General features: G+C 37.7%; 3 protein-coding genes and 2 long non-coding RNA genes across 8 annotated transcripts; 3 read left to right on the forward strand and 2 right to left on the reverse strand.

Moving 5' to 3' along the window:
* Positions 1-358: 358 nt before the first annotated feature.
* Positions 359-4,425, forward strand: LOC126783526 (uncharacterized). Its single transcript, XM_050509009.1, has 10 exons — positions 359-514; positions 1,217-1,381; positions 1,734-1,914; positions 2,104-2,160; positions 2,251-2,321; positions 2,728-2,806; positions 2,898-2,957; positions 3,181-3,284; positions 3,389-3,449; positions 3,718-4,425. The coding sequence occupies exons 1-10, from the start codon at positions 390-392 to the stop codon at positions 4,105-4,107; spliced, it is 1,293 nt and encodes a 430-aa protein (XP_050364966.1). The 5' UTR covers positions 359-389; the 3' UTR covers positions 4,108-4,425.
* A 4,517-nt stretch (positions 4,426-8,942) lies between these two features.
* On the forward strand, positions 8,943-11,136 carry LOC126782891 (FCS-Like Zinc finger 8-like). Of its 3 annotated transcripts, none has more exons than XM_050508237.1 (4): positions 8,943-9,076; positions 9,222-9,652; positions 9,752-10,528; positions 10,726-11,136. In XM_050508237.1, the coding sequence occupies exons 3-4, from the start codon at positions 9,834-9,836 to the stop codon at positions 10,805-10,807; spliced, it is 777 nt and encodes a 258-aa protein (XP_050364194.1). In that variant the 5' UTR covers positions 8,943-9,076; positions 9,222-9,652; positions 9,752-9,833; the 3' UTR covers positions 10,808-11,136. The 3 variants fall into 3 exon arrangements, with proteins under 3 accessions (XP_050364194.1, XP_050364195.1, XP_050364193.1); XM_050508238.1 differs by lacking the exon at positions 8,943-9,076 and having other exon boundaries at positions 9,089-9,652; positions 9,752-9,933; positions 10,069-10,528; XM_050508236.1 differs by lacking the exon at positions 8,943-9,076 and having other exon boundaries at positions 9,091-9,652.
* Positions 11,137-13,392: 2,256 nt separating this feature from the next.
* Positions 13,393-14,865, reverse strand: LOC126783274 (uncharacterized). Its single transcript, XR_007670853.1, has 2 exons — positions 13,793-14,865; positions 13,393-13,677 (listed from the first exon to the last, which is right to left on the reverse strand). It is a non-coding gene; the product is annotated as an uncharacterized LOC126783274 (long non-coding RNA).
* Positions 14,866-14,888: 23 nt separating this feature from the next.
* On the reverse strand, positions 14,889-16,063 carry LOC126783273 (uncharacterized). Of its 2 annotated transcripts, none has more exons than XM_050508713.1 (2): positions 15,897-16,063; positions 14,889-15,801 (listed from the first exon to the last, which is right to left on the reverse strand). In XM_050508713.1, exon 2 carries the CDS (start codon positions 15,621-15,623, stop codon positions 14,967-14,969), a length of 657 nt encoding a protein of 218 aa, XP_050364670.1. In that variant the 5' UTR covers positions 15,624-15,801; positions 15,897-16,063; the 3' UTR covers positions 14,889-14,966. The 2 variants fall into 2 exon arrangements, with proteins under 2 accessions (XP_050364670.1, XP_050364672.1); XM_050508715.1 differs by having other exon boundaries at positions 14,889-15,797; positions 15,897-16,058.
* Positions 16,064-20,305: 4,242 nt separating this feature from the next.
* On the forward strand, positions 20,306-21,108 carry LOC126783451 (uncharacterized). Its single transcript, XR_007670873.1, has 2 exons — positions 20,306-20,574; positions 20,758-21,108. It is a non-coding gene; the product is annotated as an uncharacterized LOC126783451 (long non-coding RNA).
* Positions 21,109-22,398: the final 1,290 nt, after the last annotated feature.

Consider the following 22,398-nt stretch of genomic DNA (forward strand, 5'->3'; position numbering starts at 1 on the left):
TTATTAATAATCCAAAGCATATATGGTGGTTTTATTGCAACTGTGTGCTCTTTGTCTCTCATCCTAGACTAATCTTTGGGCTAAGGATTAATCCACATATTAACCCGGTTAGGTGAGTCCCACATGGGACCCATGCCTAACCAAGGCCAATAAACAACAGCTGCATTCAACTTTCACACCGCACCTCAGTCCAACCCATGTAATTAGACCATTGTTGCATTTGCTCTTACAATAGGGATCCTTCTGAGTTCTAGTTTGGGCCGGATCCATATGGGCCTCCGATGAAAATAGGTGGTCCAAATTAAAACCCAACATTAAAACCCTTTTCGGCTATGGCAAAACCCTGAACAGGTCGAGCGTTGAAGAGTAGAGAACCAAGCTTTGCAACAATGGAGGACACTTACGAAGAGACCAACAAGGACACGGAGGTCGCTCCTGCCCTCATCGCAGTCCACCCGACCCAGAAATCGGTTGCGCTCGCTATCGGGTCGGACCTTCGCGTCTTCGACCTCCTGTGAGTCTTTTCATATCTCACTGCTTTTTGGTTGTTCATTGTTTGATTCAGATTTTTTACTAAACAAACCACGCAACTAGTTAGCTGAAGCTAGAGAACCCAGTGGAACTATGAAAACCCAGTAGAGGAAACCGAAGCTTATACACAATGTGAACTTAAGTTCGAAGTTTTGCTTACTGTAGATCAATAGATGTATGAGCTTTTGGTCAGATTTCTTACTTGAGTTGATTACACCTAGTTCTCTTGACTTTGAAGATTACAAGAAACCTCAGGTTCTTGAATGTTAGCTTTCTACTTTTCTAGGCTCCTTGGAGACAACAGTATAGAACCAGCAATTCGGCTCCCAAAATTACACCTTATCTAGCATTTGCAAAACGCCCTTTACACCAATTTCCATTTGGGTCTTTGATATACGGCACCAGATAATGCCCCATTAGGGTCCTTATAAGCTGTGTTCAATTTATAACTCCCGGCAGGAAGTATGAGGAAATGATAAAATCCGGCTTAGTATTTGTTAATAATTTGCTTTGGGAAGATCCATTTAAGACTTTTGTAATCACTCTCTGTGAATAGAAATAGAACTAATTGGCTCCGTGGATATACATTTCGGTAAAAATTGGCTGATGTCTGTGTTATTGAAACTATATTGATGATAGATCAGTTTGATCAAAATAATTACTCTACCTTGTGGTTCTTTGACAGTAAGGATTCTGCGGTTTCTTTGGTGGATGATTCTAGTGAGTCTCTTCATAAGGATTCCATAAGAGCCATTCGGTACGGAGCAAGTGGGAAGCTGTTCGTGTCTGCTGGTGATGATAAACTTGTCAAGATATGGTCAGCTGAATCATGGCGCTGCATTAGTACTGTGTAAGTTGATAGTTGTCCTGTTTTAAGGGGGTTTTGTCAATTTCTTATGGACATGCATATAATGTACTTGTGAAAGAGGCCCTTGGTCTAGTACAATATGTGGTTTTAATTACATCTTTAAATTAGTGTGATGTAACATAAATTTGGAAAAATTTGGAGCATCTAATCTCATCTGCAAAGTGAAAAAAGAATCATATATTGGTTTATAACAGTTTTATGAATATAATCTTGTAGAACCATGAGATGGGATGCTCCTTCTTTCTGTATCTGCAATGTCATGACTTCTCTGATACTGTCAGTGTACCTGTGTGCTAAAAGTGTTTCTTATAATACTTCCTGTCTTTTATTGTAGCTGCTCAGAGAAAAGAGTGACTGCAGTTGCTATAAGCAACGATGGTTCCTTTGTTTGTTTTGCTGACAAATTTGGGGTTGTTTGGGTTGTGGATGTGGAGGGTTTTGATGGAAACCAAGTGTCTGCTAACAAAAAGGCAGCGCCTATGCTTTCTCACTATTGTAGCATCATAACAAGCCTGGTGAGTCATTTGCAATCATAAAGCTTTAGTGTGAGTTTTATGTACTCTTATTTAAATGACTATTATTTTCTACTGTTGCTTATATATACTAGTGAATTTTATTATCTCATAGTAAAACAAATTTTCACTGTGCATTCTGATATTCATGAGAGAGATGCTGATTGCATATTTGTATTTCTTTTTTATTAGGAGTTTTCTCCTGATGGGCGATTTTTTATCAGTGCTGATCGGGATTTCAAGATTCGTGTAAGCCAAGATTGGATCTAATGACTACCAAATCCATTAAGATCATAGTCTTTTGTCTTGCACGTGATTCAGAGTTTCCTCTTTTGACAGGTGAATGTGTTTCCCAAGAAGCCTTTAGATGGAGCCCATGAGATACAAAGTTTTGCTCTTGGTCATACAGAGTAAGATACATTATATGTGTTTCCTTTTTTAACATTGGAGAAATATATAGATAAGGATATTATTTCTTTTTTCACTTTCTCGTTTCAAACCACAGTATGTGCTATCTCAGTAATGCTTCATATCTTAAATCTGAGTGTGTTTAGATATGTAGTTAGTGAAATCATTATACCTTGAACCTGAATGTGTTTACATATTTTACAACCTCAGCAATGCATTTGAAACTTAATGAACCGAGTTTACTGTATATTATTTGAAGTAGTGCAGCACCAGATATGAAACACATGAGTTAAGATATCTGTTGGAATTCTTTTTCTTATACTGAATGTTTGATGGTGTAAAATATCGGTTGTGAGCTATATGATTAAAAAAATGCGGCTTATTTCTCTTTTGTGCATCTATTGGCAGATTTGTTTCCTGCCTTGCCTTTGTTTGCACTCAGGAGTTCCCTCAAGGTTTTCTTGTGTCCGGGAGTGGTGATTCAACTGTAAGTACTCATAAGACCTCATGTCATTTGAATTGCTTCTGGAAGATGCAGCCTGTGTACGTGGATCAGTTAACCCATGTTTACTTTGCAGGTTCGCCTATGGGAAATTTCATCAGGATCTCTTTTAGATACTTGTGATATTAGAGAAAAGGTATTTCAGTTATTTTAACTGCTGAGTTTCCTGAGCTTCTCATTGACCTCTCTATTCTTTTTGGAGGATTTTGAGTATGTAAAACGGATGGCCTAAGTTAGTACCATGCTCTGTGAACCGATAGTTAATTGGGTAATTGGAAGTTTGGAACCCAAGTACATGTTTTACTAAGCTTTTCCTGGTGGCATTTCGCTTACCTGATTTCATTACCGTCTTTCTGAAGGCAGGACTATTAGAGTTCAAAGGAATAGAAGAGGAGTGGTCTGCTGCTGTTACTGATATATCCACCATCCCAGATAGTACACTTGTTGCCGTGGCTGTACAAAGGTACGTTCCTAACAATGAGATTGTATTACTGTCTTGTCTCCTGAAACAAATATCTTTAATGTTTCACTTTCTATCGTAGTACTCATTAAGATATTATATTGTAGTTTGCAAGGGATTTTATTGTTGAGATGTGACCTTTCTGCTCAAACACTTAATGTTGCCAAGGTAAGGACCTCAATTAGTCAAGTAATATTCATAAGAATGCAACCTTGTCAAAAGAACAAATAGCCTCGTATTACCCATCAAACACCTTGAAATGAATTCATGTAACGAAGATTTCTGGCAACACTTCTCTTGCATGACCTTAATCTTTTTACCATCCATCATTCCTGTACAGCTTCTTACCCATATCTTGAAGCTTGATCAAAATTACCCATGAACATTGCGGAATTTGGTGCATTTAACTTAAAAAGAGGCACATGTTTTCCGGCAGGTGGTAACTATCAAGGGTGATACTTTTATTCCTACAAGCCTGTCAACTAGTGTATCCTCGGGACTATTGTGGATGGTAATAGGTGCCTCTCACTTGGGTGATGGTGAAAGCCCCTCTTTGGCCCGTGTCAGGGTCATCTCTGACTTTAAGGAAACCGGTCCTGATGTTCAGCAAGGGCCAACTCTTTTGGAAGATAATGAGACCCCGGGGGGCGAGAAATTGCTCAAAAAATTGCAGGGAAGAGTGTCCATAGATGAAAAGGTTTTTGCGACAACAGCTGAGGCTTTGAAAACATCCATGAGCAAGTTACTGATAAAGAAGCAATACTACTCTACAGAAAAGCGAGAATTTAGAAAGAGAGGTAGAAATGATAAGAAACTCAAACAGTGACGGGATTCTTTTTTCTTTTTTTTTTGGTCAATAACAGTGAAGGGATTCCATCAATGGCAAAAGGACTGCCCGGAACTCTTTGTACTCTTTCAACTCTTTCAGACCAAAAGAACTCTTTGTACTCTTTGTTCCTGTAACCATAGTGATTTGTCATTTTTACTTCTTTTTCCCCTCACTGTAACAAAATGGTTGTATCAGTTCAAGATATTAGAACAGCTGTGCTTTTGGAGGTTGCTAAGAATTTGACTAAACCCTAATCGCAGCTATGTTGTATTTGATATATTGCTTTATCAGTACATTCCATGTTACATTTTTGGCTTATAATTGTGACCAGCATAATTTTGTTGAAGCCAAACAGTTGTTCGATAGTAGTACACTTGTTACAAATCACGATCATCAGTACAATTCAATGTAAGACGGGAGTTGGGATTATGTCCTAGTGATAGAACACCGATTCTACCTGACCTTGCCTGAAGTTATTCAAGATGTTGATGTTAATTACATTGTTTTCATCTACCACAAGCCATTAAGTTTCCTTCAACATGTATGCTTTTAGTAATGTTACAATCAAATTACAACCCAGAATGGGATTAGTCGACTCGAAATTTCAGCTCAACCATAGTCTAGAAGTGAATGCCTTGAAAAGGAAGGTGTACTGGGATTAAGGTTATCTCTGAAATCTTAATTGAATCACTAAACAGACATAAAGATCCGTTAGGGGATTGACTACCTCTGTGTTCTATCCACCGTGTTGTTTTAAGCATTCTTATCGGACCCCTAAGCATCAAATCCATCATCTAACTGCTTGGTTGTACATTGTCGAAGAAAGATGATTAACCCAATGGAAGTTGATTATCAGAATGGATTACGCCACTAAAACAAGTTTGGACCCCATTCTTCTAATTCATCATTGCCCTCTTTCTTTAATCTCCACCATCATGGCAATGGAGAATTATTGAAGTATGGTAAACTAGTGCAAGTGACTAAAAGGGATCAACTAATCATGTCATTTTCTCTTTTGTTGTTATCGCAAATCATATCAATAGAGAGTAGGCAAGATTAGAAAACAAAGTTCCACCATGCATTGGCGAACGTATTATAAATTTATAAGTAGGCTAGGCTAACTTTTTACAAACTTAATACACACGTCAGAAAGTTGTCATGTTAAGAAATTTCGGGAAGGAAAATCGAGAATTCTATAATGTACTCAATATAGGCTCTAAAGATTTCAAGTTCAAACATTGTGTTTTTATCAAGTCAATCATAAACGAGTAAATTAACAATATATATCGCCTCTTACAACATTAGTCCTAATTCGATTTCCTTTGAACATAGTAATGATAATGGGAATGTCTAAATCATATGGTGGATGAACTATGATCATGTCTAATTGTCTATCATATGAACAAAATTTTCAATGTCTGAAGAATGAGGTAAAAGCCAAGAGGAATCAAGCTAGTAGTAGTGCCACAGTCAATAGACCAATTATTCATCGAAAAATCGAAGGAAAAAAAAATGAATAAAGTTGAACTGACAGCATCATCATCTTGTTTGCTTGAAATCATTTAATTGGCACTTGGCATTATGAAAAGGACTGTCACCTTGTTTGGTAGTGAAACAGTGGGGTGATTTTATCATTTAACCCCATTGAACGCGACTTGAGAAGTAGTTCGTTATCTACTCCCTGATTGGATAGCTGCAGCGCGTGAGGTGCACGTAACGCGGTACTGATGTTGAGCATCTATCCGGTTGAGAGCAACGGAAGAAATAATGCATGGATTTTTCATTTTTGTCAACGAAAATTTGGGTTTGAGTGTGAAAAATGAACAGAGTTTGTATTTGTACTCAGTAAATATCTAACTATACCCGGTCCTAACTACTCTACACATATCTTTTCCACTTCTGCCCTTGGAACACAGAAAGTGCAGAAAGATCCCCCAGCAACAGGTTATGATTTTTGAAACTGAAATTTATACAATAATTACAATCCAAACCAGATTCTCATCTCTCCATTACATGATGTATATATCTTTTTCGATTCTTTGTATTATATCAAACGAAAACATTTTAAGAAGACACATATTCTTGCTCATTTCATATATATTTTCATTATGTTGAAATTGGAGATACAGATTTATAATTAGTTTATGATCTTATTTGAATCGATAAGTATCTCACCAATTAAAAGAAAAATCAAATGGATCAGTTTTGGAATTGCAACTCAATTAAGATTGTTCATATCCAGTAAGCTAATAAAAAGAATTGATAGTTGTGCCAACATTCAAGCTACTATTCTGATGAAAACTAAATGATTAATAGAGAGATTGAGAATGCAACTATTCTAATGGCGTAGTGACAACAGATATTGCTCCCAATCGGCCATCGGCAAACAAAGTCGGAGGATGAATGATCGATGGTTTCATTCTCTGTTTCCTCATTTTGAAATACCCTTGAAAATATTAAATTATTGGGTATAGTTAGAATTTTACTGGTTACATTTAGCAACACTCAAAATTAATTATATCTTTGTTTTGCTTTGTTTTGTTTTGGTTTGGTTTTTTAAAAACGATAATGAAATTATAAGAAAGTAAGTCCTAATTTATGAGTTCAATTTAATCTCCTTAGTTTTAGTCTTCGGCTTATGAAATACGTTTTGATCATTTAATTCTCATCACAAACAACCTCCTTAGCACCAAACATTCTTAAATAAATAAGATATCTACTCATCTTTTAATCTTTTATCATTCATTTAAAGATGGAACAAAGTTAAATATTGTACTTGATTAATCATATATCGTTGATTAACTAGCACAATATATTCAACACACGGTGTGTATCTTCGACTCTTCGTACTTAGTGTGAGTGATTAAGATTATATGATAACATATATATACACGGTGGTCTCTACGTATAAGTTAGATTGAAAGGTTAAGATTTCACCATATATATACACGGCCGTGTATACAAGAATTTCCGATCAACTAGGCACACAGTGCTCAAACGCTATGCTCTTTGTTTTCCTAAATACCTTTTTATTTCCACGTAAACAAGTAATAACACACTAACCAAGCCATAATATATGTTATACAACTGATACAAGACAAGACATGGCGCAAAGTAGTATTAAGATTGCCATAAAAATGTGCTAGAAAAAGAAGGTAGGCACAACTTGATGGGGATAAAGAGCCTTTGCTTTTGGGGCAATGATCCAAGCAAGCATCACCTAATCATTTTGCTTCCCAGTTATTATTTCTCATTTGCTACAACACGCGCGTGCTAGTGTGAGTCGCCATCATATTAACCAACAATAAGTACGAACTGTCGATTTTAGAGGGTGGGCTCGGACTTGACCCCCCAACCCCGTAAAAAGTACTGGGCCTGAGAGCAGTTGGGTCGGGGGTTCTCCACAGAGCGAAAGCGACTGGTGGCCCACGGCCTGCACCGGTTAAAGATGATATAAATGTGGGTCCAACATTAACGGCAACGGAGTTCAGGGAAGTGGGAGCACAGATGTGAGGGCCGTTACCGTTAAAGGAACTTCGCCCTTACTTTTCTGTGGGTTCCTGTGCAAGTACGTCTCGTTTTCTGGACCCGAATCCGATCCGATCAGATCGAGCTCGAGCTCTGAAACTACCGCGGCTTCTTACTGAAGTCTTAACTAATAGTATCAAACAGAAAATACATTAGTATTAGTATTGCTGCCAGAGTTTTCGGTGCGCAGTTTGTGGAACTGTAAATAAATACATGATAGAGTATGAATTGTTAAAACTAAATGATTTTACTATAAATTCACAGTGGTTAAAGCATTACGATGTGCTTTCAAGAATTTAATTTATGGACTTGTGACTACAGATGACCCTAATTAGAAATATGGGAGACTTGATTTACCTTTGTATTGACCAACTTGTAAATCGAGGTTGCAAGGACAGGCAATGGGGGGCAGGTGGCTTCTATAAAACTTGTTTTTTTTTTTGGGAAACTCCCTGTACTTGGGGACCAAAAAGCTCAAATCACGAAACTGCTAAAATATCTAGTACTCAAAGTTGCATGAAGGGTTAAGCAAAATTAGGCAAAGATTATCAACCAAAACCTAGCTAGATTTGCTATCAGTAGCTATCACAAGCTTTGTGCCCTTGTCTATATAAGCTAGACATGTACAGACGTACATCTCAACCCTAATGACTTCATAATAGCCTTCATGAAGTTGGTAATCGTTGGTGAAATTTAAACAACATATCACCAAAATATAAACTTACGTTATGAGAAGATCATGAAGAACAACTCTTAAAAAATTTATAACAGTACAAAATGCCCGATGCATATTCTATATTGACACTAACACATTGCCACAAACTCATATCCCGAAACTTTTCAGCGTCCGATTCTCGAATCGAATAGTTAAATACTCCAAAATGCAGCAAATGGTCTCGTTAAACCAACCGGAATTGATTAACTTAGGCAGTAGTAGACCAGCACCAATAATTTCCAAGTACAATAAACGAGTCAATAAATAAACGAAATGAGAAACGTAGGATGAGCTCATTATATTCCTACGAGTGCGTGCGTTTATTTCTCTTCTGCAAATTCATAACCACCGGCCACAGTAGTGATCATCCAGTGAAAGAGACTCGGAGTTTCACGCAAGTCCAAGCATGCCCCGACAAAACTGAGCTTCCCTCTCACTCATAGAAAGACAAAGTTTAATCTTGATTTAGATATATAGAGAGAAAATCTGAATAAAGAAGCCTTTCGATTAATCAATTCTGAGGGTTATGAAGCTTTGTAGTGGAAAACCACCCGGGTTCTCATGCACAAGCACACGCCTCTTGTTTTTCCTTCTCCATTTCTCACTCTTTCTCTCTCTTTAAAACAGGGGGCCTAGTCTTTCCCATCTTTCACTTTCTCAGCTTGCCAAGTTGCAAATTCTTGGCCTGATTGAAACTCTCTCAGATAAAGAGGAAATGACAGGGTGAGTTTTTGATGGTATGAAAGCTAGCCAAACCCCCCCCACTATAAGAAAAGTGCCTAAAGCTTTTGATCCTATTTTTCTTTTTTCTCTTTCAAAGTTTAGTTTAGTGTTGATTGTGATGATGGCTCTTTTTCATGGGAGGTAGCAAAGCATTTATGCCAATTCTGCCTGAGACAAATAGAGCATATTACACAGAGCTGCTTTTGCTGTAAACAACCCCAGATAGAGAAATAGACAGATAGAGATAGAGAGAGGGAGGGAGAGAGAAAGAAAGAAAGAGAGAGCTCATCTTCTATAATATCAATATCTATATCTGTCTTGATCACATGGCTTGCATGAAACTTGATAGGACTGGAATCTGAGTCTGGCTAATCTAGTGAAACAGATTGAGCATACCAACTTAAACTTGTTTGTTAAATTACTTGTATCCTCTGAGCTCTCTGGCATGGAGGCTACGGAAATATAGGAGGGCCCTTTCTTGTAGTTTCAGTTCCATTAGAGTTCTTCATCAGAAAGAGAGACTCTTGTATTTATTCATGGCGGTTTCTTGGTGATACTTCTCTAATCATTTTTAGGGTGAGTATTAAGGTTTCTTATGTAATCTGGTAATTCAAATCTCTATTCTCTTCATCATTTTATTTTAGGTATGTTTGATCGGATCTTTCCTTCTTGCAGTGACAAATTTTCGAGCTGAGAATAATTTTTGTTATGCTGAGAAATAGATGTAGAGCAGTGACCAGCAAGCAAGTAAGCTCTAATGGCTGATCACAGCTCTCAACAATCTCCAAGCTACTACACCACCAAGATCCCATCTTTCTTTGGTTCTCCAAGATTCAGAGCCTTTTTCACAATTAAAGGTAGCCACCCTGAAACTGACCAAAACCCCATGATAAGTCCTACTTCGATCCTTGACACCAAGTTTTCACTCCCTTTTGGGAACCCTTTTTCCTGTGACAGAAACCAACCCCAGTTAATCCCAAAATCTTTACCAGGGAACAAACGCTCTTGGGACAACTCAGAGGCCAAGGGCATTGGCCTTGCTCTAGTTGACACACTCATTGATGAAAAATCTGAAGTGAATAGTACTAGTGATTGTAAGCAAAGTAATGGGAGTAAGGTCCTGTTTGGAACTAAGCTTAGAGTTCAAATACCTCCCTATCCAGCAAAAGGGTCTGCTAATTCCGGCATCCAAACAGAGAATTCTAATTCGAATACGAATTCTCCTCGGGCTTTTTCAGTGACGGAAATGGAGTTTTCTGAAGACTATACATGTGTGATATCTCGTGGACCTAATCCAAGAACAACTCATATATTCGACAACTGCATTGTTGAAAGCTACTACACCTTATCGGATTCAGGCCACTTCTCCAAATCTGCTCCTGAGAATTTCCTCAGCTTCTGTCACACATGCAAGAAGAATCTTGAGCAGAATATTGACATTTACATCTACAGGTTCGTTCAATCACTTGGATTAATTTATTATCTCTCACAATGTTTTAAACTAATTAGACCATTGTATACTTTGAAACAAAACATCTACTTCGTTCATATGCACTAATTATATTGTAACTTATGCCATGCTGATCAGTATGGTAGAATCTTCAAGGCACAAGGGGTTAATTATAACGTAACTTATATGTGACATGCAGGGGTGACAAGGCCTTTTGCAGCCAGGAGTGCCGCTACCAAGAAATGATCCTCGATGATAACGCTGGAAACCCAGAATTTTGATGCTGCAGTGCAAGGACTTGTGCTTTTGAGTTTTTACCCTGTTAGATCTAAATTTTTTACCTTTTGCCTTTGGTTTGTCAAGCACCCTCTCACCTGCATATAAACATAAAAGAGAGGTTGAGATATTTTAGTATATGGTAGAGGTATGAGTTTTTATTCAATTGATGACTTCTTTGATTGAGGCCTCTCTATGTATAGGCTATTCCCACAAAGTTTTGGCTCCCAGTAGATGATGTATGAATGAAACTGAAACTTGCCCAACCTAGCCTGTTGTTTTCGGTTCATATAAATCATAAACTGTGAAATGGGGACAGATCATTATTGGCATTCATGCAGACGACTGTTCATACCTATCTAAAGAATTATTATATGATGACAATCTTGATAAGGAAAAGAGATAAAGAAAGATTAATTATTCAAGGGAATCGATCCAACCTTCAATTCCTTGTCCAGACATGCTCTAGAAAACCCTGCATAATTTAATAGTAGCAGTTGGGGAACTTTAAACTAAATGCATAGGTACTCCCAAAATATCAATCAAAATCCTAGTGAGCTTTTATATGCCTCTTCAGGGATACCAAGTTGATCACATCCCTTCATAGCATCTCTAATTTACTAAACCAAAGTGGACGGTATTTGGTTAGTCTCGGAAAACACAGTTGCACAAGCCTAGCTGAAATCAAATGAAATTTCATATCTTCAACAACATTGGCTGGCTTGTGAAGGGTTCGAATGGAAACCAGTTCCCAACTCTTGTTTCTAATTACCCCTTATAGGAGCAGAAGTTACCGTGTTTCGATTTCCAGTCATTTTGAACCTTTCACTTCGAAGTTGGCTAGTATCCTATGTTCGAAATATCAGCGATATCGCCGATATACCACTGATATTTCGAATCCGATACGATAAGAGCATATCGTTCAAAATTTATCGGTCAACATAAAAATAATGGTCAACGGTCAAATATCGGTCAAACTTTGATTTTTTTATTTTTATTTAATTTTTTAATATTTATTTCCTCTTTTTTAAAAAAAAACTTATTTTTTTTCTTCATTTTTTCATATATATTTTTAATTTATATATATTTTAAATATATATGATGAATTTCAAGTCTAAATAATCATTCTTAAATACCTATTTTTATTATTAGATGTCGTTCGTATACTTTAATTGTCATTAAATCAAGTATTTATTTTCTTTAGTTTACTTAGTACCGTTTTTTTAGTTTATTTGATATATATTGAAGTATAATTTTATAAATTTTATTGAAAATAAGCAAATCCGATAAAACCGATATATCCTCCGATATATCGTTTTATCTCTTGACCGATACGATATCGAAAACGATATTTAGACCATTGATAGTATAGCAATTTACAGCAGATAGTTGTATACTGGTACCTGTTATTCACATTTATGGAGAATAATTGGCACTTCGAGTGAAATATTTTAATAAAATACTTGCATCTGTAATCTGTATACTATAATTCTGCATAAATGAGCTTGCAGGAGTGCAGATGACATTGCCCTAATCATAAAAGCTGCAGTGATGCATAAATAAATGAAAGCTAATGATGAGACCAACTGAGCAAAACTGAGGCTGGCCAAAAGCTGCCGCTTAAGGGATCGAACAAAAAGGATCATTGGCTTCAGCATTGAAATAAATATTTCCCTACCAATGTCCCCGCCAATGTTACTTTCTGATTATGCAGGTTTTCTATATTCAACTCAGTCTCTGATACCTGGTAAAAGAAAAAAGAAATGTCACATATACAGGTAACTCAGTTTCTTCTATTCACGACCCACGCCTCTAGCACTATGAACCTCAATAACAGAACATCAATAATTGAAAAGGAAAAGAAGAGAAAAGGTGTTAAGAGTTGAAGAGATCATACTAGTTGTTTCGATTTGATGGCGCAACTACAAATAGCCAATCATAAGACAATTCGAAAGACAACTTGGTCTGTTTTCTGTACAAGATGAATTATGAATAGGTAATATGCTGAAACCAGTCCCCTCTAAGTTTTGCCCGGATAATGTATGAGACTAAAGGTTAGAGTGCCGCGCTTTGCAGCAGCCTAAAGGGTATCGACCCAGTGGCAGAAACGTTTAAAAAAATAAACAGTAATCAAAGTGAAGAGTACTAACCCTTTAGGCTGAATGAAGTATAGGAGATATGAGAAGTAGTTTTGAACTGGGTTTCCTGGATGCATGGTCAAACTACAGATTGTTTCATAACTCACATTAGTTTCCTGCACGACTCCAAACAGCAGCAGTCTCCCAAGGTCGCAAACTGGTGGAACTTTAATCCTCCAAAACGATCAGCTACCAGATTTTGAGTAATACACCATTCTGATCGGCCCTCAGAATTTTAATGTTAAACCACTCGGATGTTCAGATAAACCATGACTTTTTTTTTGGTCTGATAAATCATGACATTTACAATGACCGCAACTACTCACCAAGTCAGCTACTAGTATTTGCTTTTAAACCAACAGGCTATTGGGATGAACCATGTTACATTCATACAGAGCTCATAAGCAATCCATGGCACACATTACATCATATCATCAGAACTTTAAACACAATAAAATAAATAGTAATAGAAACACTGCTGATAAATTAACAACCAAGTACGACAACACTGAAGTTCAAGAAAACAAACCATAAAATGCATATTACACATATTTCCCCATGGGATTCGATAAACGCCTAGTACACAGCACAAAACACCAGACACAGACATCATGATGATCATGATTATATACTAGAACTGCATTCGGATCCTTCAAGAGACTACTACCACATAAAGAACTAGATTCACTGCAGAAACTCACTGCTAGCAAAACAGCCTTGGATCTTCCAACTTGCACCTGTTCCACACAATCATCATATATATTAGTCACAACTCAACCCAACAATCTAACAATAAAAGTTAATTGCAATGGTGAGAATGAGTATAAACAAACCAAAAAAAAAATGTACTACCTTGTTGCTGGCTTGGCGAAATCAACCATCTCCATGGAGTGAAACAATATGAACACAGGAATAAGGCGCGCTGTTCATTTGCAAGAACAAGATTTCGATAAAGGAAATCTTACGTGACAAGGAAATACAGATTGACCCTCTAAAACAAGAGACATTGAAGAAGAAGTAGGAATGAACAACAACCACTACCCCTTCCCTCTTTTCTTTCAAAAAAAACAGAAAAGATGGGCGAAGTAGAAACACCCTTTATCAGAGTGCAGCAAGGGAGTCAGATTGTAACTAGAACAAGAAAGTAAGAAAGTTACATCAGTATGAAGGCGAGAGTTGTTGATTGGAAAGAAGCCAATGAAGGCAAGACAGACCAAGCAAAGAGATTGACGGAAGAGGATGACCAACTAGGGAAGAAATTGAGGATCTCCAAACTAAAGAACAAAGACATCGACCAATGTTAGGACTATGTATAAGGACACTAAATTGGAAACTGAAAATTAAGGAAGATGGAATCCAAGAATAGAAAAGAATCCTACAGAAATCTGTATCCATAGACCACTAGACATTCTACACTATACACATAATAACCAAAACTAAAGACCTAAACCTAGCTCTAAAAGGGGTTAAAATGAAGTTAGCAAATCTGCATGAGGAGATTACATCGACAAGTAAATGTCACAACTTCAGAATGAAGTGGAATATTTTTCCTCAGCTTCCATAGACTAGTCAGTTGTTCCATCCCACGCTAGAGGGCAAGGCAACCATACAGATAATTCCCTTCTGCTTCCATAAAATCTTGATCAAAATCCCACAATATCATGTACCCCAACCTACTAACACCGCACCATATTTCCATCTTCCCCACACAAGAAAACCAAGTCCGCTTCATACACCAGTATTCATATAGTTCAAACCCCATAGATCATTGACCCGCCACAACCACAGCTGCTGCTTGTAAAGAACCGTAACGAATAGCCAACACCATAACTACCACCCAATGCCAATTATTCCAAACCAAGTAGAGCTCCTCCCCTTCAAAACACCACCACTAACCCACAGAACATCAACCCACCACAACCCCACCTGCCACTTGTAGAACCATAACAAAGAGCTAACACTACCAACCACTTTATTCACTATATATACAACAACTATTTACAGGAGCCTAATGCTCCCCTGCCCTTCACTCATCGTCGACATCAAGGTTGAGGATGCGACGCAGGGTCCTAGTGGCCGAGTCATCGCTGTGAAAGATATCCCTTTTTGAGGAGCTATGCTCCCTGGTCGGCGACGGCGGCGCAGACTTGGCAATGGGGTGGTGCATTTCGATACCGGAAACTGAGCTAGGCAACTCAAGCGAGACGGTCCTCGTTGGCCTGACTGAAAACTTGGGCATCGGCAGCGAGCTCGGCGGTGGAGAGTTTGAGTAAGCAGGACCAGCCCAGAGCTCCGAAAACGAAAACCCCTCATTAAAGGGCTTCTCTTTCTTCAAGTTCCGACCACCAATCGAAACCGACTTGGCGATTCTACCATTGTTTCTACACATAGCTTTACTATCAGAGTAACATCTAGACTTGGAAGAATCAAACTGCGAATCGGCACTAGGTGTTTTGGGTGAGTAAACAGACGGGCATGGCTTTTTCGAGACCGGAGTAGTAGTACTAGAACTCGATTTCAACTGAGAAGGAGTCGGTAGAATACCTGAGCCGGATTGGAAAGTCCGGCAATTGATCCCCCTGAAGCTTTTGGACGGCGAAGGTCCGACCCGGCCCGGCCCATGTTGCTTGACCCGGCTGTAGTACTGATGATTCTTATGCTCCACAACAAGAAGGGTCTCCATATCTCACTGAGTGAAAACCAACCAACTACCCCGATCTGCTAAAAGGTCAAAGCTTTGGGGTCACGAAACACTTCCGCAACTTCTAGATCTGAAATCGGAGGAGCTCTAATGGAACAGAGCGATCTGTTGATGATCGAACCTGAATCGGATTCAGATCGGTGGAAATCTCTGAATCTGACTGTAAAATTTGGAAAGGGTTGAGACCCATGTGTTAGATTGGGGCTGGAAATGAACCCAGAAGCCATGGAGATGAGAGTTTGGGGATGAACTTACCGAAGAAGGAGAGCGTGACGACGATGAGGACCTCCGGTGACGGCGACGGAGGTGGGTTGGATGGATCAGAGGGGGAGTGAGAGTTGTAGAGAGCTCTGGTAAATTTGGGGATCTAGAAGTGAGAATTGGGATTGGGAATTGAGCCCAGAGCGAAGATATGAACAGATTCACCGCGTATTTACAGGTGCTGCCCTACTCAACTGCAAATGGTGTTGGGGAACTGGGCCTGGTTTTGCGTGGATTTACGAGGATGACATTGTAATATCTTAGGGGTATGGTGTGGACAGGTGGAGGGATAAGAGTCGGAATATAATGTCTGTTCTACCCTTGATTTTTTTTCGTTTCCGGTAAGGTAAATAATTAGGGCACCCTTGATTAAGCAACATATGCACGAGCGGGGTGTGGTATAAAAGTTAACGCACCTTTTACGAACGAGGGCATCGAATCCATTGATGGTCATCATTACTATGTGGTAGGACTAGTTCTTGAGGGTTGATCGGATAAGTTTAGATTGTTCCCTTCTGATCCAGTGTATACGTCTTCGTTTTCATGCTTCTCTCAATGTTGATTTGGTTTGCTTATAAGCTCCCTATATGTATGATCAACAATGACGGAAAAGCTACATGCTAAGAGGTGATGGCGTCTAAAAAGTATTAAAAAAGGTTTTCTGTGAAACCTAAGGGTTCTTGTCCACGGCTACAAGGTGCCACAAAAGAGGATGAAGTTGAGGATGAAGTTGAGAATTTAGTTGATGTTATGAAGAAGAATGCAAGGTCATATATTGCTTCAAGGCAGGGTGCTCACGAGATTCTGGAAGAGTTTGAGCTGGTGGAGGTTTCTTATGTTAGTGAGGATTTGAATAGTAGATAATGAAGACATATATCGCTAAGATTGTTTGTTTATTTATTTTTTTATCAATATTCATAGATGAAAATCGAATTTTGTTAGTTTTGTTAGGAATGAAAGTGTAACTTGCCATTTTGTGATGCCCAAATTTGACCAAACCCTTGAGGTCACATCGGGGCAGTTTCGTCACCACAACCCACATAATGAGACCCATGGAAGTCGTGCATAGAAAGTGAAAAATATCGTGACATAAAGCTTTTTTTGGTCAAAAAAAATATTGTGACATAAAACTAAAGCTAAGGAATAAAGATTGGAGAGAGTCACCCATATAAGAGTCGTTGGGAGAGACTTTTGTAGTCAAGTGGGTTAAGAGACCTACACGTGTCCAAATTTCTTACATTATTATTGTTCCCTCTTCCCCAGCTAATAAGGGCATCTTTGCCTTTGCTTGCTGCCTATGAAAAGTAGATTAGGAGCAACACAATTGTTTTTTAACTTGTGTGATGTCACTGACGTAATTCATCAACTGGGGATGTAGCACAGATGGTAGAGCGCTCGCTTAGCATGCGAGAGGTGCGGGGATCGATACCCCGCATCTCCATTTTATCATGTCTTCTTTTTTTTGCAATAGCCATCAATAAAATTACATTATCGAACAAACTCTCAAAACGAAAATCATGATACTAAAATTCCGATCTCGTCCTGAAATTTATATGGATGGGATGTGACGGAAATCTAAAAACGTATGTCTCGTCATGATCTTGTCATGTTTTATAATAATGTGATGAGATGTGGGACGAAAAATTTCTTTCTCGCTATGCATGTCCCGTCTCATAATTAAATAACTTCAAATCTTGATTCTTGAATATATATCTCATCATGGTCGTTGATTTAAATTTGTTAGGGTTATGTGTTAAGCCGCAAAGAACTCATTCTTTTGATCATTTCCATTCTTGACGATCGAGGCAAAGAACATAACTCATCCTTCTCTAAGTTCTCTCCTATCTCACCGGCCTCTTTCCTCCGCTTCCACCTCCTCCGACCTCATCGCCGCTGTCTCCTCACTCCTACTGCCTTAGCCTAAATCTCGCTTAGCTTTCGCTCCTACCTCTCAACTTGACGATTAGTTCCTCACTTCCTCTCCTTTTTTAAGCTCTCAAAATCCTAAAACCCCATAATCCGGGTAAGTTCATTCCGACTCAACTTGATGCAGGGTTAGCACTTTGAGTTCTCCTACTTAGATTTCAATTGTTTGTGTTGAATATAGATGATGCAGGGTGTTTGCCTAGTTGTGCATATTTCTCACTTATATTTTGATGCTTTTGTTTCTATACTGAATTGTAGTTCCAATTTCTAGTCTTGATAGTTTCTCCTCTAACTTGTTTTATGCAAGCTTTTCAAAGCTTTTCAAGTTCTATGATATAGATACAATGATACATTATATCGGTCTCATTCCCATTTCAATCCTTTTAGGTTCAATCATACATGTTCTCGAGTTCATGTTCTCTCATATAGATATAGATATAATGATAATTATTGTTTTTAATTATCCTTTGCTTTTGCACATACATCACACAAATTAAGAAATGTAATCTATATACTATATGTATAGAAATAAAATCAATATATGTAGATTGTTTTGAAAAGCTAAGCATGTGTTTTTGCTTCTTCTTTTTTGTGTTATATTCATGAAATCTCCATCATTCCACATTTCCATTGCATATAGGTTGACTAATGATGGGTTTCTTGTTAGATTGATTCAGGATGGCTAGAGGAAAGAAATCGGGTTTCGTTCAACCTAATCCCTCTGCTTATGGTCTTAGGAGTTCTTCAACAACGGCACCTCCTACTCCTCTAGGATTGATGTTTCATGTTTGTTTTGTGACTATTTAAGTTTGTGAATTGTGATGGACTATTTGGACTTTGGAGGACTCTTTGTCAATGACTCAGTGTTGTTAATTCATAGTTGGATACTTGAAATGTTAAATGATAATTGTATGTGAGAATTGAGATATTAGGTATTTTAAAGTCATGTGACGGTGAGATTAGGCCCGTCTCATCCCGATCTCAACCGGGATTAATCTTGAGTATGATGCATTCTCAAAAACCCTCAACCGTCCTAATCCCATCCATTTTCAAAATAGTGAGATGAGACATGGGATGAGCCTCGTCCTGTCTCATCTAGTATCTAGCCCTACATGATAGTTCAATAGCTTTTAGATGGTAAATCACATCATTGATACGTTTTAAAAAATTTACATCATTGAACAAAATTAGAAAATTTATTATCAGAACGGGTTAGAACAAAGAAGAAAAACTAATTTGGTCCATTATTGTCTAAATAACCTTCATCTTCATTCAATGATTCATTACATAATATGAAAAACAGAACAAAATAGATAATTACATATCCGCTGGTTTGTAGTGTAGTTAGCAAACAAGGATTGACAAGAAATCTGAATTATTTAAAACTTTGTATAAGGATTCAAACAAAGTGGGGGGTTGCCATCCACAATGCTGGGAGGCCTAATTTGTCTGTTTAAGTAAGAGAATAATCATTCTTTGTAACATGCACTTCGAATCATTGGTCGCAAATGATTGGAATAAGTAGTGTACAAGTATACTCCTTCGTTTTCATTTATTTTCTTAGTCTCCCCTGCCCCATTTCCAGTCAAGCTTCCCCATTTTGGACCACTCCATATTTGACCATAAAACAATAATTTGACCGGAGAGTATGCGGATTATTAGGTCAAGTTCCACCGGTGGTGGCCGGCACGAAAATTGTTTAAGGTCGATCATTGTGTTTTCACCTATAGATTATGTTTTGATTGGTTTTACAAGAGTTTTATATATTTTGGTTTAATCTACACTTGCACATCTTGAACACTTGAAGTCTTTTGTGTTGTAGAAAAAAATTAATCACTTATTCACTTAATTGTTATATATATAATAGCCATGACTGTTTTAGTTAGTGTCACAGATAAAACTTTAGACACTACCCATAATAGGAGCAAAGACTAAAATTTCGGCGAGAACAGAAATATAAAGGGAATTTAGACGGAAATTTCGGAGAATTTCAATTTTAAAAAAATAATTGAGTAAATTGATAGAAATTTATATAAAAAATAGAAATTTAGAATAAACTTTTGAGAGATGTATATTTGATCAATTATCTAATGTAAGTCCCGAATTATTGACGAGCTAAATTGAGATCGTACAATGATTATTTTACGATTTTAGTGATTAATACAGTAAATGCTCAAGAATGTTATTTGTGAGTTTCGATCCAGTAAATATGTTGATCGAAGATGATGGTATTAGTGTACACGTTAGGACGAGTGCGTAAGAATTTTCGGGAAATTTTATGGACTCCCGAGCAATTTTATATGATTTTCCGAAGTTTAGAAATATAGAGAATTTATTGGAAAATCAGAAATTGTTACGATACAATCGGGACCGTAGGATTGTGATTGATTATTCTTAGCCATTGGATTTTAATGGCTGGTTATATGTTTAAGGATAAGTTGAAGAGAAAAGGAAAAAGAAGGAAAAAAAAAAAAGAAAAAAAAAAGAGAAGCAAGATCGAGCTCTGCGCGACCCAGAGCACCGCGCGCGACGCCGCGTCCCTCCGCCTCCGTCAGGCCATCTCCGGCCGGAGCACCGGCTGCATCGTGACCGCCTCATCGTCGCCGTCCTCCCCGTGGCCGTTTTCCTTCCTATATCCAACGGAGGAGAGAGAATCGAAGAAGGAAAGGCCGACAGCTCCTGCATGACTCCGACGACTTCGCAGCTTCGGTCCGGCGTCCTCCGGCCACCGTTTGGGTCGATTTTTGTATGAAATCCATCTCCTCTTCACGTTCTACAAGTCCATATAATTGGTTTTTTGGATTGGATGCAGTTTTGATGAATTTGTTTTCTGGGTTCATGGTGTTCTTCATGTTCTTCGACGTCGGGACTGACTTGGCTTTCTTGGCTCGATTTATTCCTTCCTTGTGTCCTGTGGTTGAGCTTGAAGTGGCTTAGTAGCTGATTTACAAGGTTCCTTAATTAAAGTGCAGGTAGCAGAGAGTTTCTTGCCCATCAATTCGTTGGAAAGTTCTCCTGCTAATTGGGATTTTCCAAAGGTAAATTGAAGCTTTCATTGGAAGGATTGGTTTAACTATATGGCTGCTGTGATTTCTGTTTTGGAATGGAATCATGTAGTTGTCAGAGAGTTTGCAAGATTGGTTAATTCCATGTTGGTAGAATTATAGCATTGAATTCAAGTTGGTTTCATTGTAATGCTACTGTGGTTTACTATTTTATTTGAAATTGAGTGGCAATTGGGAAGTCCTTTGTTCATTGTTTTGCCCAGTTAATTACTCTGAAGATGAATTGGACTTGAGGGTATATTTTCCTTGATTGATTTCTGGCCAGTATCCTTGTTAGAGTGATTGAAGTGTGATCAGTTCCATTTTATTATGGAAATTTGGGAGATTGCTTTTATACAGGAAGTTGGTTGCAGCTTAATTAAACTGTGAATTGAGGGCTTTTCTGGTTATTACTTTAATCAGTGATTTGGATGAGATGTTGCTTCACGTTATTAGTCTAGAACTTGATAAACTAATGCTATTTGACATTCAGCTAAGTATACGAATGTAAAGGAATTGATTTGGATGAAGTAAATTGGTTGGAAGGTGTGGTAAGAGAATTAGTCAGGAAAAGTTAGAACACTTGTGGAATATATATAACAAGTGTGTTGTTACTGTGTGGAACCTGGACAGATAATTGAGAAGAGTTCATGTTGGAATTATGCAAGAAAAGTTTATTGGGTGGCCTTAGTAATTGGGCACGTATGTATTGAGAATCTTGCACCGGTTCTCAAGTACAGATGTTTATGAAAGTTTGTCATTCATTTACTCATTTATTTAAATTGGTTTTACATTGGGTACCTACTAATGTTTTCAAAGTTAATCGAGAAACCCCACACCAGTGTGTCTGCAGGTATTGTGCATTGATACATGATAGTGGAGGATGGGGCATGGTGGGTTATACAGGGTCTGTTAAACCGTTTCTCGGTTTTCATTGTAGATTCTATCTCATTGTTTGTAGTCTTCAGAACTTAATTAAAGCTAGTTCCTTGTTTAGTTTTGTTGGTATTCCTTTCTTCCAGTTCGTTATTTTGGAATATCAATTGTATCAAGTTATGGACGCACAAATTTATTTCCTATATGAAATTTTTTTCACCTCAAAATTATTTTAAGCTTCCATTGCGATACTTGTAAATTTCTTTATACAAATTGCCTTGTGTTTTTTTAAAATATAAATCAAGTTTTCGGTTTACGTTTTATCGACTCGCGACACTGTGACGTACTTAAGTTGGTGAGGTGCAGTTTGGGGCGTTACATCTACTATATTTCATAAGTTATTATATAACTATTAGTTAATAGTGAGTTGTAATAATTGTAGATGAAACAATCGTCAAGAATTATTAAAAAATAAAAATCTATTTTATATATATATATAGCTGGGAACTCAAATGAAGGTGAAGTCATCACACCTTATATACATATGATATATTAAACATGAAATTACATGAGTGATTTAAAACCACATAGAGAATCTATGAGGTATACAATTTTCATCATCTTCTTGAGTAGAGCCCTGAGTATATTGT

Source organism: Argentina anserina, chromosome 2 (assembly GCF_933775445.1).
Source record: "Argentina anserina chromosome 2, drPotAnse1.1, whole genome shotgun sequence".
NCBI lineage: Eukaryota > Viridiplantae > Streptophyta > Magnoliopsida > Rosales > Rosaceae > Argentina > Argentina anserina.

Bases quoted from the DNA above. Each gene is read 5' to 3' on its own strand.
- LOC126783526 (XM_050509009.1), top strand. From the start codon at position 390: ATGGAGGACACTTACGAAGAGACCAACAAGGACACGGAGGTCGCTCCT. The intron at 1,382-1,733 runs GTAAGTTGATAG...CTTTTATTGTAG, and splicing joins TGGCGCTGCATTAGTACTGT to CTGCTCAGAGAAAAGAGTGA. The intron at 2,322-2,727 runs GTAAGATACATT...ATCTATTGGCAG, and splicing joins TTTGCTCTTGGTCATACAGA to ATTTGTTTCCTGCCTTGCCT.
- LOC126782891 (XM_050508237.1), top strand. From the start codon at position 9,834: ATGGCTGATCACAGCTCTCAACAATCTCCAAGCTACTACACCACCAAG. The intron at 10,529-10,725 runs GTTCGTTCAATC...TGTGACATGCAG, and splicing joins ATTGACATTTACATCTACAG to GGGTGACAAGGCCTTTTGCA.
- LOC126783273 (XM_050508713.1), bottom strand. From the start codon at position 15,623: ATGGAGACCCTTCTTGTTGTGGAGCATAAGAATCATCAGTACTACAGC.